Source organism: Poecilia formosa, unplaced genomic scaffold (assembly GCF_000485575.1).
Source record: "Poecilia formosa unplaced genomic scaffold, Poecilia_formosa-5.1.2 Scaffold221, whole genome shotgun sequence".
Classification (NCBI taxonomy): domain Eukaryota; kingdom Metazoa; phylum Chordata; class Actinopteri; order Cyprinodontiformes; family Poeciliidae; genus Poecilia; species Poecilia formosa.
In genome coordinates, this window is record NW_006800160.1 from 635,852 (window position 1) to 655,296 (window position 19,445).

The following is a 19,445-nucleotide window of genomic DNA, read 5'->3' on the forward strand; positions in this document are numbered from 1 at the left end:
AGAAACTCCACTCTGGGCCTGTAAATGAAAAGCTTGTTAGACTTAGTGCAAAAAAAATAAAAAAAGCTCTACAAACAAATCAGTCGTAATTCTGATCTCAGTGACCTTGAAGAGTCGGTTTTCTATGTCCATATTTATTATGCAGCTGTGGGTAGAATATCTTTTGATAAATAGTTAAAAAAGGGGAAAGCTGCATTTATATTTCAAGAGCCATCTGTTAAAATGTAAGAGAAAAAGTTTAAAGCTTGAGATGAAGACCCAGAACTACGAACGCCGTTCTTTCATCTGAACAAAAACGAAGAAATGAATGTCTTCCAGCAGAAGCCAAGTCATCATCTCAGAAAACATGAATAGTGTGGAATGGATATAGCATATTTCAGCAGCTGTTATTTGAAACACTAAAATTATTTACATAAATGTTGTAATTTCTGGTTTTGACCAGTGTTATTCCTGCTGAATTTGGAATCCACAGTAAGGCAGCATTAAAGTATCAAGAATTAGTGTCTGAAATTTATGATATAAGACAAAAAAAAATACTTTATATTTATATGCTAGCTAAAAAAAAAAGTATGATGGATTGCTTAAATTTTTGTGTACGAGAAAAATAAATACTTTGGAAAAAAATAATTTCTCACAAGTATTTAGTTTTTGTGTCATCATTAGAGCTGAACCGATCCGATACTAACATCTGTATCGGTCTCAATATTGAAAAAATTCTTATCGGGTATTGATGTCGATGTTCCCGATCCATGGAATTAGACTGAATAGGCAGATCTGGTCAGTCTAGTTCTATGGTTTGTGCTCTGAGTGACGTCATCCTTTATTTCTTATTTCACATTGTATTTGAATTAAACACTGAACTTTCTGAACCATCTGAAAGATTTACTGAAGTTTATTTCCTACATGTTTGACCAAAATAGTCAACCTGTTGATATTGTCAGCTTCAGTTTCTTCATGATTTATTTTCCTAATTGCACTGATTGAACAAATTAAAGTTGTTTTTACAAGTTTTAACAGGCTTGTGAAGCTGTTGGTGTATTTCAGTGGCTGTACAGATACAGATTTATCAAATACATTTGTACTTCAGTACATTTGTGACTGTGTTAAAAAAAATAAACATTTTAAGTCAGTTCAGTCGTTTTTCGGATCACAGTCGGGCGATACTGAACCTCAGGTATCACATCGGTAGTGAAGAAAGTGGATCAGTGAATCTCTGGTATTGATAAAGTCTTAGCTGTCCAGTAAGATTCAGACAGGCTAAAAAGATGATTGTCAAAAACAAAAACACAGCAGCGTTATCGTCAGTGTAAATGCCACATGTCTAGCTGCAGCTGCAAATATTGTGGAAAATGTAAATAAGATAATATGGAGATTTTTATTGAGTGTGTATTAATACACTCATCTTAGATAAGATGTCAGCAATCTCAACAACAAAAAAAAAAACATTAAAAGAATAAATGTACATTTTCAGAGAGAAACTTGCCTCTGTTTTATATTCCTTCCACATCATTTCCATCCCTATAACTGACTGAATCAGACTCATTAGGGAAAGGAACCCACTCAGAAGTTCATTTTCTCTGCTGATGGTCATAGTGGCGGCGTTTAGACGATGCCACTCCCCTCATCCTGAGCTGTGATTGGTTAAAGCGCTGTTTCCTGTTTGGCTGTCGGGTTCACAGCTACGGAGCTCCTAGCAAGACAAGAAGTTGTCTGTTCTGACCGAATGAGTCCTGATTAAACCAGTTTCACGCTGACAGGAAACACATCTCATCATCTCAAGCTTTGTAGAGGCTGAGGCGTCCAAAGTGCCAGTCAGAAAGAAGATGAGGTCGTTTTTTTAGCCTGACACTCAGTGCAAGGCCTTGTTCGCACGTCGCTGGGTCTTTTTAAAAAACAATATCTCTGCCACGTCATTCAATAATATCACACAGAAAAGTTTTTGTCCTTTCAACATTTTTAAATCCGCCTAAAAGCGCCATTTTAAACCTGCCAAACCCATAGGGGGCAGTGTAGCGCAAAAACTAAAACCTACGTCAGCCAATCAGATGGCTTCAAAACAAGCATGACTTCCTGTTAGGAATTAAAGATGGCGCCAGGAGGTTCATTTATGTGGACAGATATAAAGGTTGAACTACTTTTAAATTGTGTGTTAGAATATAAGGTTAATAAGGTTTGGCTCCTGAGTCTGATTTGACCAAAGTACAAGATTACAGTTAAAACTGAATGGATGTTGAGATCATCTCTAAGTAGCTTAGTTCCTATTGTAAAGGTTTAAAGTATTGTCAAGTTAACAGGGAGAAACAATGACATCACAATCCTGAGGCAGTAGTTTCTCTCGATACCAGGTTATAGAAACAAAACGTTTACCTTTACCAGTAGATGAAGCCTTGCCCACTGTCTGACCCCCCACTGTATAAATGTCACATTCCAACAGTTCAAGATCTTATTTATCGTTTTTCAATAAATTGCTAGTTCCACCTCATTGTAAATGACTCCACCTCATATTAGGGGAACTGGAATGATCCAAAGTCTGAGTTCTGGTTTGGAAACCTCTCGGTTCCGACCACAAGCATCCAATTCCAATTGGCGGACAGCAAAAATGAAGACTGGATACAATTTTGGGAAGAAATGATTCAAATATTCAGGAACAAATACAGCCGGGTCGGATGGACAGCCTTGGCCGTAGTAGGACTGCTTCCTTCAGATTTGTTGGCTGAAATAACTAGAAAGTCCACTGGAGAATATTCTCTTCGTTGTGAGAAATTACTTTTGCTGTCGGTGCCTAAAGTCTGAACTGAATGTGGGAAATATTTTCAGTTTTCTGTTCTGTTTTCTTGGAACTAGTTGTAGAAACACATGAACCCAGAGTTGCTGTAATGTCTAAATGTTTTTTTAACGCTGCTCTCACTGATTTTGAGAAAGAATCGTTGGTCTGTAAATGTTTTAACTGAGGAATATTTTAAAGGGGCGGGATTTTTTGAGCTTTACATCATGTTATGATGTTATCCCCTCATCAAGTTACTTCGATTCTTTCATGCATGTTTGAGAAACCCTTATAATCTCCATGGTAACCATTCAGCTGTGCCAAACACCCAGATGGATCTAGCTCCGCCTTTAATGCATAGCTCCTCCAATAAGCTGCAGTTTCCAAAACTCCAAGCTTCTGCCTTCCCCTTGACTCCTCCACTCAGCTCCTTCAGACTAGCCAGAAGAAATTAGCAAACATCTGGTGAAACTGCACATCTGCTGAGCTCATTACAGGAGCTACTTCTCAGAGAAACACTGGTGAAAGCGTTGTTAAAGGGTTAATAGAGGAGCCATGTTGTGATGACTTCCTGTAGGTGGAGTTTTTAAAGAGACAGAAGCCTAATTTCAATTTCTTTAAATAGGAACTGAAAAAAATTGTAAGACATATTTGATATCTAATAAATGATGGTAGTTGTTACTTGATTGTGCTATAAAATTATACTATGAATCTGGAAAAGTCAGGACACTGCCCCTTTAATTTATGATGGCGTTAACTTTTTAACTGTTTTGCTGTGAATGTTCTGTGATTTTTAATCTCTGGGATTTTCCTGGTGAAATAAAGACTATTAATAATAATAATAATAATAATAATAATAATAATAATAATAATAATAATAATAATAATATAATAGCAGATTCCCGTCACCCCTGAGCAAACTGTAGCAAGAACGTCCTGGTTTGACACGACGAAGTGTGAAATCCTCCTTCATGTCCAACTGATAGGAAAAAAAGTGTTAAACAGCAAGAAAGAAGATTGAGTATGTTTAATAAAGTGCCTCGCTATGAGCAACTTCCACATGCTGCTTAATGTGTGGCACTGGAGCATCTAATTAGCTGACTGGTCTGTAGCTCCAGCCGCGAAGAAGAAGAAGAAAAAGCTCCTCTGTGACAAACTACTCTTCAAATCCACTTCTTTAAGTCCTTGGGAGGCTGTTTACTATTCCTGGATTTTTCCACACGCCGTAAACACACACACCTCCGAGACGAGGCCCGGTCTCAGCGCAGCTGAGCTAAGCGCTTTCCACACACACACACACACACACACACACACACACACATTATCTCTAATGTGATTGTATGTCGCCGCCGTTAACAGAAAGTCAGTGTGACCTGCCAGAGTACGAGCCCACAGCGGTAATGCAATTACCAGTGTATAAAACATAATGATAGATGATGAGCATGAGACAAAGACGGAGCGGATCGGAGAAAGAAGCGGATCGGTCGCTGGGAATGATGGAGTGAAGAAGAGGAGGAGAAATGGCGGAGGGAGGGACGGAGGACGGCAGGTGAGCGGTAATGTAATTGCAATTAGATCAATTCGACTGCGGTCAGAGATCGGCGCTTGCGATGATAAATATTGATCTGATGAAAGCAGCGGAGCAGAAATGTGAGCCGACAGGAATGCAGGTGGCAGGACGGAGAAGATGCAGCGGGACCGACCCGGACGTTTCCACCGCCTCACAAAGCACAACGAGTGACACCAAACATTTACACACCGCTGTGACCTCTGTAAACTGAAAAACTGATTCATTAGCGATATTTATTGATTAAATTAAACTATACCTTCTGACGAGGCTCGTCTGTCGCATTGGAAGTGTTTTTTTTTTTTAAGCTAACCTTTCAGCAGGTATTAAACTGAAGGACGTTTTCTAATTCCTTCAGCTGCAAGAAAATTAATTTTCTCAAACGCACCTTTACTCACAGAGCAGTAACTCCGATTAAAGCTGGACAGAAGTCAGGTGTTAAAGAGAAGCTGAAAACCTTTTAGCAGTCACACACTTATCATTGAAATGGTTAATTAGTTGTAGATTTTATTAATTTAACATTTTGTATGTATTGTAGTTAATATTTTTACCCGAGATATAGTTGAATGATTTCTAGGACCCCCTAGAAATAATTTTCTATGGACCCCCAGCTAACTGGGATCCTAAACAAACAGTTCATTAAGTCCATGTTTCTGTACTAAAAAATGTTTTGTTGAATGTAACTCTGTTTGCTCCAACTGCATCCCAAAGGATCTAATAAGAAATTGGACAGCAGGAAAAGATGCTTGTTAGTTTTAAAATTTAAACCTCAAAAACACTGATGTTTTACTGAAGCAAACGCACAAGATGAGCCAAAAGGCTGAGATGCTCAGAGGCAAAAGGAATCTAAAAATCTGAAATAAAGGAAAAAGAAAAACAAACTGAGAATGATATTTGGAAGTGGTGAAACTGGCAGGGAATAGATATAAAGTGCTGCCATGGTTTTTTTGTGTTTTTTTTTTATCTTTTCATCTTTAACACGTACTTCATTTCAGGCAAATGGTTCTGCATGAGTGCCAGGAGATTTTAAAAAGGCGTGAGACGAGACTCACACCATGTTTTTAGATGAAATTACAATGTTTTTAATAGTTGGTTATAAAAAGTCAGAGAAACAGAAAAAGACTGCCAGTTCCAGAAAGCGGTATTTTCCTTCCCAGAGGCTCTTTAACACAGACAAACATGATGTTTTTGAGGTGTTAAATATGAAATCAAAATATAAAACCACACAACAGTACTTCAGGGTTTTTTGGGGGGTTTTCTCACCCCGTCAGAATCCGACCTGTGATCCAGAATTCACTCAGATCCCTCTAAGAGAAGCCGGTGCTGCAGACTGCAAGAAGCTGACTGAGTAAATCCTCTTCATTCATCATCAGACCCCAAATTAAAGCTGAAATTGCTTTCTTCTAAATGGCCACAGCAAAAAATCGTCGGGCGCTGCAGCAGCAGCAGCAGCAGTAAAAACGCAGCTACACTCCGTTTCATTTGCATTACGGTTTTATGGCGGTGGCTTTTTGCTCGGTTCATTCCAGGTCCCGAATTAAATCTGAACCAACTGTGGGGGAAACAGCCATAAGTGAAAGCAAAAATGTCAAAGTGTATGGCGACAGTACAGGATGTGCAAGTCGCCCTCAGCTGTTGTGGCAGAAAGGAAAAGACTTTATTTAAAAGGTTACCTGAGGAGGACTGGGTGCTATAAAAGGAAAAAAACTGTTGGGATTTTTTTTTTCAGAGGGAAATTTATTTAAATCTGAAATCCTTCATGAGGCAACGTCAAGCCCAGTTTGTTACCAAGGTTCCCTACTTCCCGTTTCAAGAGTTTAATACAAATAAGAGACATCACCACCAGAACCAGTCAACTAAAAACAGTTGGTACTGGGAGTCTACTGGTTCAGTCTGGTTTACACCATTACATTCATCTCCATCTTTCTCCATGAAGTTGGCTCAGAACAAAAGCTGTGTTTCCATTGACCACACAACTAAGCAAATTGGAATTTTGAAAATAAATTTGCTCAATGGAAAAACAGCAATCTCATGTTTGGTTAAGTTTTGGCACAAGGATGAGGGTTTTTTTTTCAGCTGTATCTAAATTAGTGCATTTCATAAAACTGCAACAGAAACACGTTTTCGCATCACATGATCAACAACCGGATGTTTCTACGGCCAAAAACCACGAAGACGATGACAGGATGATGCCGTGGTATGTAATTAATGACTCATCACATGAACAAGCTTAGTCACGTGTAATTTTAACAGAGTTACTTAATGGAAACACCGCTATTGCAAAATTGAGATTTTTCGACATTAGTGGAATATCAACCCAGTTTTGCACTCAAGACAGAAAAACCCTGATGTTGATATTCTCACCTAAGGAACAGGCATCATGTGGAAGCACCTCTTGATGGCCGCAGCCTCAGGCTCCCGTCTCCTCATGTTTGTTTTTTGGATGGGCTACACTGAAACCAGTATATGATGCTTCTATATGATGACGAAGATTGATTTGAATTTGCAATGGAAATGCAGATTACTCAAAGCCTGAACTTATTAGCAGCTGAAAACCAGAGATTTTTTTACAATATTCACCTCCATAATGATTTTACCAAAAAACATTTACTGGTGGTCCCATTTAGAGTAGAAACCATCAACAGCAGTTGGGATTGTGACTGAATCTTGTTTCTAAAACACTTTTAGTGCCATTTTAACATTTATAACCTGCCACATGTGAAGTTAATGGTAAGTATCCAACCCACTTCTGTTTTAATTGGTAATCCCATTACCTTTATTTTTATTGATTTCCATGTTATTGTCATGGATAAAGTCAATTTGCATGCGTTCCATAAAGCAGCCAGTGATTGTGCAAGGCGGTTTGTGCAGCAGCAGCTGTTAATCCGTCATGTTGTGTGATGTGAGGATTCCAGTGGCACCAAATAAGATAAAACATGTTGGTATGTCAGTAAAGTTTCAGCATCCTGGGCGACGCAGGCAGAGGAAAGGCTTAAGCCGCTCAGACTCACACTGCCAGCTAAGAAAGGCTGGTGGCATCAACTCACTCACTCAGTGGTTACCTAGCAACAACCTGCTGAGAAACTGGCGCAGCAGCAGTTTCACGTTTTGCCATCATGCCTCAAAAACTGCTTAAAAATAAAAATGAAAATAAAATGGCGAGGAGTGAAAAATGTGGCTAAAACAGAAAAGGTCATGCTGCCAGTTTGGCAGTCTATCAGATATTAAAACCAAACCCTGATCAATAATCGATAAACTGATATGTAACCTTTATATCTCAATACATTTTTTCAGCCACATCATCCAGTCATGATGGAGTCTTGTCGTGAAAAAGGTGATTATTTTGTGGAATAGTAATTACTTTGTGAAAAGTAAAGTTTTAACATTTTTAATTAGGAACATAAACCAAACAAAGTAAAAAAAAAATGAAACATAGTGCAAGATTTTAATATATATATAAACACAGTATTTATCCCTTTCAGGCAGCTATATTCCCTTTGAGCTTGTCCCAGTGAGTCCATCTGTTGTGTTTAATGCACGTCACACCTTCCCTCTGTCCGTCTTCAGTCCTGCTGTGTGGTAATGGAGCTGGAGCCTCATTCTTGTCTGCAGACTCGTGTCCTGAAAAATAAGTAGAGTAACTAAAAACTATTCAGAAAACCCCCCAAAAGATTAGTTACTGAAGCCAATTAAAACGTACAGGAGGAAGGCTGGCCATCTTCTTCGTCACCATATTGTGGTTCAGTTTCTTGTAGACATTCTCATCCTCCTCGGGGTCGACTGACAATATGTACAGCTCCCCTGCATGAACATCCGACAGGTTCACCTAGATTGAGAGACGAATGAGCAATAAAGACAAACATAAGCCACTTTTTGACACGGGATAAGTCTGAGACGCACAAGATGGACGGATCCATCGCGTTCAACTCCCCAGGCAGAACCCAACCCGTTTAGAAGAGAAGACAAGAGGCAGATAGGAGAAAGCTGTCATGGCGCGAGTCTTGGATGCGACGCACCCACCTGGAAGCTTCTGGGATCAAAGCCAAGCCACAGGGTGTATCTGTAGATCCAGTTACGCATCGAGTAACCCATCACCTTGATGTCTTTGAGATCAGGAAGGTCAGAGTTGTTCTAAAAGAAGAATTTAGAGCAATGATGTGTTTTTTGTTTTTTTTTATCTGAGGACATTTCTCTGCACAGCTGCCTAGTCATTGTATCAAGCATCAGGCTGTTCCATCTTCACGGCTCTGGAGAGAACAGAGGAAGCAGCCCGGGTACAAACAGAGGGTATAGGTCAGGGGCGAGATTAGAACTATACCGCCATATTTTGTGACACTGTTGTGATAACGATTATTTTGAACAAATCACTTTACACTATTCTTTTTATACTTTAAACTATTTTTCAATATATCAAAATACATGTGACAGTATACATTATATTAACAATTTTACACTATATCTCTACATCTTTTTTTAGATTAACTAATTTCACCATCGTGATGAAACTTTACGTGGCGTTTTGTAAATGCCCTACCTGCGGGGTGTCAGCGGGACGAGGGTATTGGCTGAAAGCTATGCGTTCAGGGATCATCCCTCGTTCTATCTGGTAAAACGTGTCTACCAGGTTCCTTCCTGCTGTGCACAGCTCCACCTGAAACAGAGCAGAGGGCAGTAAAACATTCGGCCTGCAGCTGTAACTGATTATACTGGACGATAAAATGTCCCAGTAATTATCGTGATAAACCATCAGGTTGTTTTTGAGTCTATTTTCAAGTAATATCTTGATAACAGCATAATAATGTAGCTTCACCCTCTCAAGGACCAAGAAACTTTTAGAAAAAAATACTTTACACAGGATCTGTAAAATATTTTAAATCCATAAATGGAAATAAAAACCACACACAACCAAAGCCATAAATAAGATGTGTATGTTGGAACCACAACAGTGGATTTTCCAGATTATCTGCCAGCTCTTTGTTTTCTTTTATTAAAATCATTCAGTAGCTGGAAATAAAAGCTATTTTCAGAGATTCCCAAAATTTCTGGAAAACTTATTTCTACTGTCATGTCAAACAGTCCAAAACAATTAGGCCTAAGGCAAAACCTATAGCAACTGTTAGCATGAACCGAGCATGAAATTTCAAGTCATCATGCCAATATTATTAACGAAGGAAAAAGTAGAACTCAACTGTAAAAAAAAAAAAAAAAAAAAAGTGTTTTCAATTTTAAAATATTTAAAAAAAAAGTCAGTTCCAGCTTTATGGTCTGAGTTAATTCAGCTGTGATTAGCATCATTTACATCAAGCAGGGTTGGGCTAGAGTAGCCTTCCTTTTTCTAAAGCCTTTCTCCCACGAATGTCAATTTTCTTGCAATATTTCAAATCAGAACAAGGTTGGGGGCTTTTTGAAAAATGGATCAACTATATTGCAGATGTTCCATGTCAGTAAATGCACTGACTGTACATCATCAGTTTTGGCACAGGAAAAGCCAATCGTTACTTTTCTTAACATTTTTTTCCAGAACATTTCCTTCTCAGTAGCAAGAAAAGTGTATCAATGACACATTTATGCTCAATATTTAACTGCCTGCTATATGTGATTGATTAAAAAAAAGTTACCATCCAGATGAACCTAAAAGAATCTGTGTTGTGCAATAGTTTGGCTTAAAATTGCTTAATGTATAATATTAAGCCAGGTAAAAACATCCATAATTAAAAAGCTCAATCTCCAATCTGAGCTGTTAAATCTATAGTATGAAACCTCAAACCTGATACCTGGATACTCTGAGCTCATCTTGTGTTGGATAAATTTACTTATTTGGGTTTTTATACCTGGAAAGAAACATCAGGACATTCCTCAAGTGCTGGGAGGCCGGCCATGCAAGAAACTGTAGGAAAAATATCCACCAGCTCCACCGTGGTTTGGATAACTCTGGCATCTGGGAGCAAAAAAACATTAACATACAAAGTCATACAGTTGAAGTTTTAACCATCCACAGCCAGCAAAGACAGCGAAGGTACCCCGAAAATGTGTTATTTAATGTACTTGAATTTCATCACCATTGCACCACTTTTACTTGCAGAAAAAAAAACTATCCTTAGGCAAAATATCTAAGAGTATCCATGTCTAAATGCGTTTCTTTCAAGCCCCCTGTGTACATTGACGACTTCATTAAAAAGTTTAATGGGTACATTAGAAAATGTTTTAACAAGCTTTATGAGAGCACTTAAAACCCCACAAGTTTTCTGTTTAAATATGCACTAAGGCTGTGGAAAGCAGATACTTTTATAGGCATTAAAAAGGTTTTGCCAGCAGACGGTTCTTACTTGTGAAGCTGTACTCTGGTTGGGTTAAAACATCAATGAAGGGGAAGGTAGACTCTCCTGGAGAGCTGTAGGAGGCTGTGACCCCAGGGACAAACATGATGAGGGGAACACGCGTCACCACGTCAAAATTGGAGTATTTAGCCCACTCGCCGTGTTCGCCTAACGACCAACCTGTTTTAAGAAGAGGGGGAACAATTTGAGATTTTGGATTAAAAAGCGCTGATGTGACAGAGATGAAGATGAAACATAGCACAAATAAAAGAACTAATTATATTTGTACAACTTTTTCCACGTCATCCGCCACATAAATGTTCACATTAATTTAGGTTTGTCAAAAGAAAAAAAAGGACAACAACTGTTAAAGATGGGAGGTAATGCGAACAAAGAGCAGCAGTTTTATATGACAAGATATTTGCTGTCACAACACTGCCATCTGGTGGTCAAAAGGAACTGCAGCAAGTCATTGTTGAGTGGAACATCTTAAAAGTGTTCAGGGAGGAAACGATTTACTGACACTGCTTATGAAGATGTGTAGAAGATCTTAAAATACATTTATTTCATTGTAGCATATCCTCAGAAAAATCCAGCTTTATTTCTAGTAGAAAAAATGTTGCATTAAAAAATCATTTTAAACTAAATCTTCCATGACTTCTAGTTAAATAAATGTAACTATTCTTTTGTTTATTTATTACCCGTTAATAGCCTCCGTGAACTTTAAATAGTAAATCAATGACCTTATATTTACCTGGGGTACAAACGTATCTTGACAAGTGCGTGCCTTTAGGAGGGAATCGTTTCTCAATAGAGCCTAGACCCTCTGGACGAAGCGAAGGGAGCAACAAGGTTTTGGTTTATACTGTCCTAATTCCAACCCAGCTGGATCAAATGAGTGAATTACCTCTTCACCATGCCATAACGTTTAGCAAAGGCCTGGTAACAAGTTCATTTTATGCAGGTGTGTTTGGAGGAGGGTTGCATCCGAAACCTGTAGGATAGCAGATCTCCAGAACCAGGGTTGGAGACCCCTGATCTAAAAGTGCCAAGAGAAATATCCATAGATCCCTTTCTTCATCTGATCCAACCTTGTGAAAAATCACAGGTGAAGACCAGAAAAGAGGTAAAAGATCACTTTTACAGTTTCTACACATCTTCACTAGGGTGTGCAAGTAAACCTGCTACATCTGTATGAGAGATGCCTGTTAAGCTCCAGATAATAAGAAAACACAAATTTTGGGGCATAAAAGTCTAACCATGATCAGATGTGAAAACCACCATTGTGCTGTCAGTCAACCCAAGAGCATCAAGAGTGCTGAGAAGCCTCCCAACTTGAGCGTCCATGTAAGACACAGCGGCGTAGTAGTGCTGACGGATACGCCGCTGGAAGACATGGCAGAGCAACACTGTTGTACTTCCTTATTGATGAAGAAGGAGCACACCATCGTTAGAGGTTGAAAGGTTTGTGTTTTTTTACTTGGAAGTCTTTAGGAATTGGTCCGTATGGAAAGCTGACATTTAGTTTCTGAACATCCTCCCTCTTTCTCACATCGGTCCAGGGGTTGTAGGCTACAGGAGGAAGGAGCTTAGGAACATCTGGGTCAGGGGCCAAAGGCATTTCATCTAAGGGGTACAGGCTCAGGTACTCCTGGAACATTGAAGGGCATTCAAGTGTTAAACATGGATAAAACCACCACAAAGAGACAGTCTGTCTAAAGATGGAAATATCTACTTCCAATGTTTACCATTAAATTATTCACTACCGCTAATCTAAAAATGAATACTACCAACTAGCACCAACAAAACGCCTCCATGAAGCCATTTGAAGATTTCTAAATAAAACATACCAAAGATTTCCAAGAATCAATGCCGTCAACTCCTGACCAGTACCTCTCGTTTTCTCGACTTTCCTTTTCTTTCCTTGTTTGGACTCAGTGGTTATCCCAAAACGCTATTTTTCCATGCTTATTCTCTTTTTCCTATGAGCCATTATTTCTCCTCATTTCCCCAACACTATTTACAAAGGCTTTGTGTCTGCTTTTGTCTAGGATTTGGGAGCATTTGTCCAAAACATACTTAAGCAAAACTGCCTCCTCTCACAGGACAATAACCTCCCCCCACCTCTCCCACTCAGCCGTATTTGTGCCAACAACAGCCTGCTCATTTAGGGGCTGGGGGACCGACTGAATTGTTTATAATGAATCCGATTCAGAGCGACTGAATTGCTGTCCTTGTGCCATGCATTACACAGACTGGACCAGAACGACGACTGCAGCCAGTCAAACACAGTGAGATCTCATTAAAACTGAGATTTAATTGATCATTTTGCAAAATGCATGAATGATTAATACAGGCTGAGCTGATACCGATCAGAACCACCTTTCACTTCAGTTGCCACTTAAAGTCTCTTCACATGTAGAGACTGAAATTTTTATGAAAACAAGCTCAGATTCAGAGATGGAGCTAGGTCTGGACTTTGATTAGGCCACTTAGACATCAATTTTTTCATGTGTAGTTCCAAACATTTTCTTATCCCCAATAAACTTTTTTTGACCCTGCTGAAGAAAAAGCATCCCTATAGCATGATGCAGCCCCCACCTTGCATTAACGTAGAAGGGTGTGTTTTGGGAGTTAAGCAGTTCATTTTTTGCCTTTTTTGAGCCAAATTTGGCTTCTTCTGACCAAAGCAGCTTCTTTTACACATTTGCCATGCCTCCTATATGTTTGAGGGAAACAGATTTTTGAACAACAGCTTTATTATTGAGAAAACTCATAAGGGTAACAGCTGCGTTTACTACAGTTAAGATGGCGGCCATGTTTTGATAGGTTTGGATTTCCATTTTCCGATGACTTGGTTGCATTTCATAAAATCTTTGGATAGTTTTCCATGACTTAACTCTGCTTTAAACTTCCAAATTTAATCCCTGATCCATCCTTTCTGATTTTTAACAGTAGACCTATAAGTGGCTGAAATAGATTTTTAATTTAGGGCAAAAGCAAATTCCTCTGTTTTTATTAGTTTGAAAAACCTCGAAACCAACATTTTACTTCAAGTTTCATAAATATTACACACTATGGCATATAAAATCCCAATAAATGCATAAAAATTGTAGCAGCAGTGCAACAAGTATAAATAGGGATATGAAACACTGTTTAATCTCATAGCATTACGAACTAACACCAAACAATCTGTAAGCTCTTCTTTCACAAGCAAATTCAACACCAGATCAATTCCATTTTTACTTTAACTACACAGTTTCAGCTTTGACACAAGGAGGATCAGACAGGAGAAGCCATATCTTTGATATGCAGCTGCATTAAGCCAACATCTGACAATGCACAGCTAAAATGTTCAATTTGCCACAGACTGTCGTTTTACACAATCCACTGCATAAACTAAATTTGCAAATGTTCCTATTTAGCATGTTATCACATCAGTCTCTCCCAGCTGCTCAACATGATCAAAATCAATAACAGCAGCATGTGTTGGGAGATGTTTATGTGAGGACGTGAAGTCGGTGAATGCATCAGAAGCTGCTCAATTAAAACCAATTCATCAGGAAGCTTGCTGCCAGGTTGAGTCTGATTAATGAGGTACGTTTCCACTCTGATGAATTCCATGTTTTACAGAAGTCGTGTTGCATAGGCTGTGCCATAAATAAAAACTTGTGTACCTGTGGGATCCTGAAAGGTATGTGTGGTTTGTGAAAGCCCACAGCCAGGAAGAACGGCGCTCCGTCGCTGGCCCGACTCTTCAGTAGCCTCACTGCTTCGTCGGTGCTCTCCAGGTCCGGCAGGGTTCCCCCGGGCTGCTCCGTCACATTAACCGCACACAGCAGGTTGGCGTGGAGCTGACCGTCCTCGCCTTTACACATCTGAAGAAGAGATGTTCACTTTATTCGCTTTTAGAGATAATTTTGATTGTGTGTCCTCTTCCTGTCCACTCCAGGTGCAAAAGTCATTCTGTGACCGTCATGATTTACAAATTTTGCTGGATGATAAATTGCCCCAGTAATTGTTGTGATAAATAATATTGTTGTTTTGAGATCATTTTCAAGTAATATAATTGATAATGGCATAACTAACTTTTGTAAAGAACACCAACACTGGAGTGGAAGATTTTAAATAAAGCAAGGTTATACAATAAAATAAAAAATAGAAATAAAAAACTCCATAAAACCAAAGCCATAAATGAAATGGATTATGAAGTCTTTGTAAACAAAACTGCCCTTCAATCAACAGAATGGGAATTATGGAGCTCATTTTAATTAATACTGTTAATTGATGAATCGTTTATTGTGGCAGGCTTAGCTGGATAATATCTGGGTGTTACAGCTGTTTTACACCGTTCACTCCTTCACACACTGGAACCCCATTTCATACCCACATGTTGTCATGACAACCATTTCAAACACTCGTGGCAGCCTTTTAGCCCAGTTATTTTTGTCTTATTTTAAACTGTCATAGAATCTACATTTTCTGGTCTGTACATGTAAACTTGTGACAAATAAAGCTCGATTAAGTTACCCTTTTCATTTTTTAAATGTAAAAGTGCGTTATAAACAGTGCAAAAGAAACATGATTTACAGTATTAGCTGCAGGTACAAACATCCACTAGGAGCACACAAAAGTGATTAGACATTTTTTAGCAGATGGCACCATTTTGTATCGCAACACTTCATTTAACCTTTTACATTGCAGGTTAAAACAATCCAAAGCACCTCTAGCAGACTCCAAGTTCCAGTCTGCCATCAACGTCCTCACCATATGTTTGTTTTGAAATTGCCACATTCAAATCAGTACTGGAGTACCACAAGGTTGTGTTATTGTGTCCCCATCTAATCCAAATCCAACCTATTGACAGAAAGTCTAAACTGGAGATTCAAAATTTTGAAGATGAAACTGTGGGTATGGAAATAATAGAGGCTTAGTTTTGGAGTAACTGGACAGAGTATTGTGACAACTGCCACATGTTGACCCTAAGGACTATGGAGACAAAGGTTTGCGAAATTCAGACTCCCGACTATAAGGGGAAGGTGGTGGGGTGAGGGGGGAATAAGTTCAAAATGCTCTTTAGGCAGGTACAAAATGATGCTTGGTCTGGACAAGATGTCTTTAGATAGACGGCAAAATTTGTTGTAAAATCTGAGGATAAAATGAGGGGAAAAAGTAAACGTAGAAACAAGAGGCTAAATGAACACCTGTGAGATTTGAAAGCAGAAAGAAAACCTTTGTTTTCCTGGATACAACAAAAAACTAAATGTACAGTAAGAAAAACTGTAAATACTAAAAGCAAAAAAAAAAAGTCACTTCCAATGTTGGGCACCATCAGCACCTAAATAGACTCCTTACAGATTACAGTGTAGATATGCTGTGCAGAATAGCCTACAACAGTAAGACGTTTCTCTTCAGTCTAATATTTTCCCTTCCTCTCCCCTCATGCTTTGTCCCATTGAAGAAAAAACATGGTTGTGTTTAGTCATCTTCCTTCATCAGAGCATCTTAATGTAGCATTCAGATCTACAGTGGATCAGAAAGAAATCTGACATTTAATCTTAAGGTAGAATTGTATCATCAGTGAGCCGAGTTTGTGTGGTTCCCATTTCCTTTTATACTTTCCCCTCTTACAGACTGGTTTAGTGAAGATTTGCTGTGTAGCATCATCAATAAAATGTTCGTCTTAAATATTCCGTTTTCTGTGTGACATGTTAAAATGTTGAGTTTAGCCAGGTTTCAAGAAACAAATACACAATACACATTGCATGAAGGTTTTATTAAGTGCAACTTTCCCAACAACTCAAAAACACTTTTACAAACATATTCAGCTGCTTCTGTATGTCAGTTTTCAGTTTTAGGAGGAACAGGTTTCATTGAGTTTTACTTCTTTGGAAGCTTCCACTGAAATCAAAAGTGAAACTGGGACTTTGAGGATCCCACTTTTGAACACTGGAGTTGATTGGCAGCAGACTACAAACTTTTTCTGAATTATTTATGGACAATGTGGGAAGGAGGAGAAAAGATGCAACTGTTGGGAAGTCCCACGCAGAAAGGGCACACCCTATCTGCGATACCTCTGGTGGTAAATGGTTCGTTTATGTCGTCTTCTGTGACGAGAGATTGGTGTAGGAGGAGGTGCGGCTGTAGGAGGAGGCGTGACTTTAGGGGGAGGAGACATTTTGAGGACAGGTGTGGCTATAAGAGGAGGTGCAACTTTGGGATGAGGTGCAGCATCTAGAAGTGGAGCTGCGGCATTAGAAGGAGGTACCACTTTGGAAAGAGCTGCCACTGTATTAAGAGGTGGGGCTTTAGGAGGAGGTGCAGCATTAGGAGGTGCAGATATATGAAGAAGTGTGGCTTTAAGATGAGGCAGAACTTTAGAAGGTGCGACTTTAGCAGGTGTGGTTTTAGGATGAGGTGCTGCTTTGGGAAGAGGTGCAGCTGTAGGAGGTGCGGCGGCATTTGAAGGAGGTGCAACTATCTGAAAAACTACAACTTCAGGAGGCAGTGCAGATTTAGGACAAGGTGCCGCTTTGCGAAGAAGTGCAGCTGTAAAAGGAGGAATGATGTTAGGATATACAGCTGTAAGAGGTGCTGCTTTAGGAGGTATGATTTTAGGAGAAGGTGCAGATTTAGGATGAGGTGCAGCATTTGAAGGAGGCTCAGCTATATGAAGAATTGTGACTTTAGGATGAGGTGCAGATTTAGGATGAGGTGCCGCTTTGGGAAGAGGTGCAGCTGTAAAAGAAGGAACGATTTTGGGAGGAGGTGCAACTATATGAAGAGGTGCCGCTTTATGAGGTGCAGATTTAGGATGAGGTGCAGCTGTAAAAGAAGGAGCAATTTTGGGAGGAGGTGCAGCTATATGAAGAGGTGCTGCTTTATGAGGTGCAGATTTAGGATGAGGTGCCGCTCTGGGAAGAGGTGCAGCTGTAAAAGAAGGAGCGATTTTGGGAGGAGGTGCAACTATATGAAGAGGTGCCGCTTTATGAGGTGCAGATTTAGGATGAGGTGCCGCTTTGGGAAGGGGTGCATCTGTAGAAGGAAGTGCATCTTTACGAGGAGGTGCAAATTTATGAGGTGCAGCTTTAGAAGGAGGAGGTGCTGCTTTAAGAAGCAATTCAACTTCTGGCAGAGGTGCAAGAGAAGGTGCAATTTTAGGAGTCAGTGCAGAAACTTTAAGAGTCTCTGCAAGAGGAGCTGAAGCTTTAGATGGGAGTTGGTGGATAAGTAGGAACCGATTCCCTCTTTCCATCATCTGCTCCTCTTTGGCTGAAACTGAACGCTGTTTGCATCCAGATACATTCTGGTCTGGTTCTGTCAAAAGTAAAAACAGTCTGTTAGCTCAGCTGGATACATTTCAGGGGTTTTAACATCTTAGCCTGCTGTTATAGGTAAAGTTTGCTGGTCGACTTTATAACTAACCGGCTCGTTTGATTTTCACCGGGATTCGAGATGCTCCATTTGCTGAGGCTGGAGGAAGACGAGGAAGAGGAGGCAGCCTCAATGGCAGATATGGGTTCAGTGAAATGGAGGTGAGTTCAATGGGAATGTGGGGGTCCATGGTGCTCAGTGTGTCCACAGATCCAACCAAAGCTTTGAGGCGTGGCTTTCCAGCTCGGCCCAGAGTTTCAGTCATCTCACAGGCCAGCTCATCCAGGGCCTTGTTTGGGCTGCTTCTCTGTTTCCCATTTATAGGAGGAAAGTAGCAGGTTTTCCTGATGCTCGCTCGTCTCCAGGGGGAGTCGGATGGCTTTGGCCGGAAGGCCAGGAGTGAGGGAGAGGGTTTCCGCCGGATGGAGCGGCCCAGTCTCTTCAGAACAGCGCTGTTCCTGGTCGTCACAGAGTCGCACAGCCTTTCTATGCGCTCAATGAGGGCAACGCTGTCGGCATGCCGAACTCTCTCCATCGCCAGCATCCGGGAGTTGTAGCTGCAGCCGTCTGCGGTCTGCAAAACAAATTTTTACCGATCCAGCTCACAACAATCACTTGCAACAATTAGAACTACTCAATTTAAATAATTCATAACACCATAAATAACTGAACTAGTTAAATGCAATTCTACATTCAACAATTCTACATTTAACAAAAATGTCTTAATTTGAAAAAGCTCTTAAAATTGTAAATTCTCGTAAACTAGGCAGCATTTACACTTTGGTTTTAAGCTTTCAAATTACATCAGCCATCTAAATAAAATATTTATATCTAAATAAAACAAACAACAAAGTTTCAAATGGAGTGGAAATTTGTTACTTACATTACTGTGAATGCCACGCCTCTCGTTTCCATGCCACTGCATGAAGGAGTTTGTTCTCTTGGGAGAAGCCATGAAGATAGCAAAATCTTGACCAGATCGATTGGGATAATCGCAGGGAGGAAAAAAGTGCAGTTTCTCTCAAAGGTTCAGAGTTTGTCTGACGGTAAAAAGGAATTCTGCAGCTTGGGTTTTGATTTGTGACATGTCGTCAGAATGTTACACTGCCTTCAACATTCTGGTGACGCCATGGAGACGTGCAATTGAAATGTTTGCTCAGAGTTTGGTTTTACATTTCAAATATTTTTCATGAATTGTACATGAATGTTTGTGGGACAAACTAAATGTTTTATAAGAAAGAAAAATTGCAATACTAAATCCAGAAGTTTGAACTTCAATAACTGGCTGCAGAAACACTTTGTATCTTAAATAGATAATATAGGTGCATCACAAGTATGGAGTCAGATGGTAGACTCTTAGGATTTATTTAAATCAAATCAAGGGTTATGTTCGCAGAAATTAGAGGTGTGCCGATCGATCGGC

The 19,445-nt window shown here is 39.7% G+C and overlaps 1 protein-coding gene across 2 annotated transcripts in view; it reads right to left on the minus strand.

The window, feature by feature from the left end:
• Positions 1 to 7,757: 7,757 nt before the first annotated feature.
• The window catches only part of ids (iduronate 2-sulfatase), a 15,649-nt gene continuing 3,961 nt past the window's right edge, over positions 7,758 to 19,445 (minus strand). For both annotated transcript variants that reach the window (XM_016679826.1, XM_007568369.2), the window contains 9 exons: positions 14,326 to 14,526; positions 12,129 to 12,299; positions 11,908 to 12,034; positions 10,658 to 10,828; positions 10,163 to 10,269; positions 8,866 to 8,982; positions 8,352 to 8,462; positions 8,032 to 8,157; positions 7,758 to 7,952 (listed from right to left, as the gene is read on the minus strand). In XM_016679826.1, the coding sequence (XP_016535312.1) occupies positions 7,872 to 7,952; positions 8,032 to 8,157; positions 8,352 to 8,462; positions 8,866 to 8,982; positions 10,163 to 10,269; positions 10,658 to 10,828; positions 11,908 to 12,034; positions 12,129 to 12,299; positions 14,326 to 14,526 (1,212 nt within the window). In that variant the 3' untranslated portion in view covers positions 7,758 to 7,871. The remainder of the gene's footprint in view (positions 7,953 to 8,031; positions 8,158 to 8,351; positions 8,463 to 8,865; positions 8,983 to 10,162; positions 10,270 to 10,657; positions 10,829 to 11,907; positions 12,035 to 12,128; positions 12,300 to 14,325; positions 14,527 to 19,445) is intronic.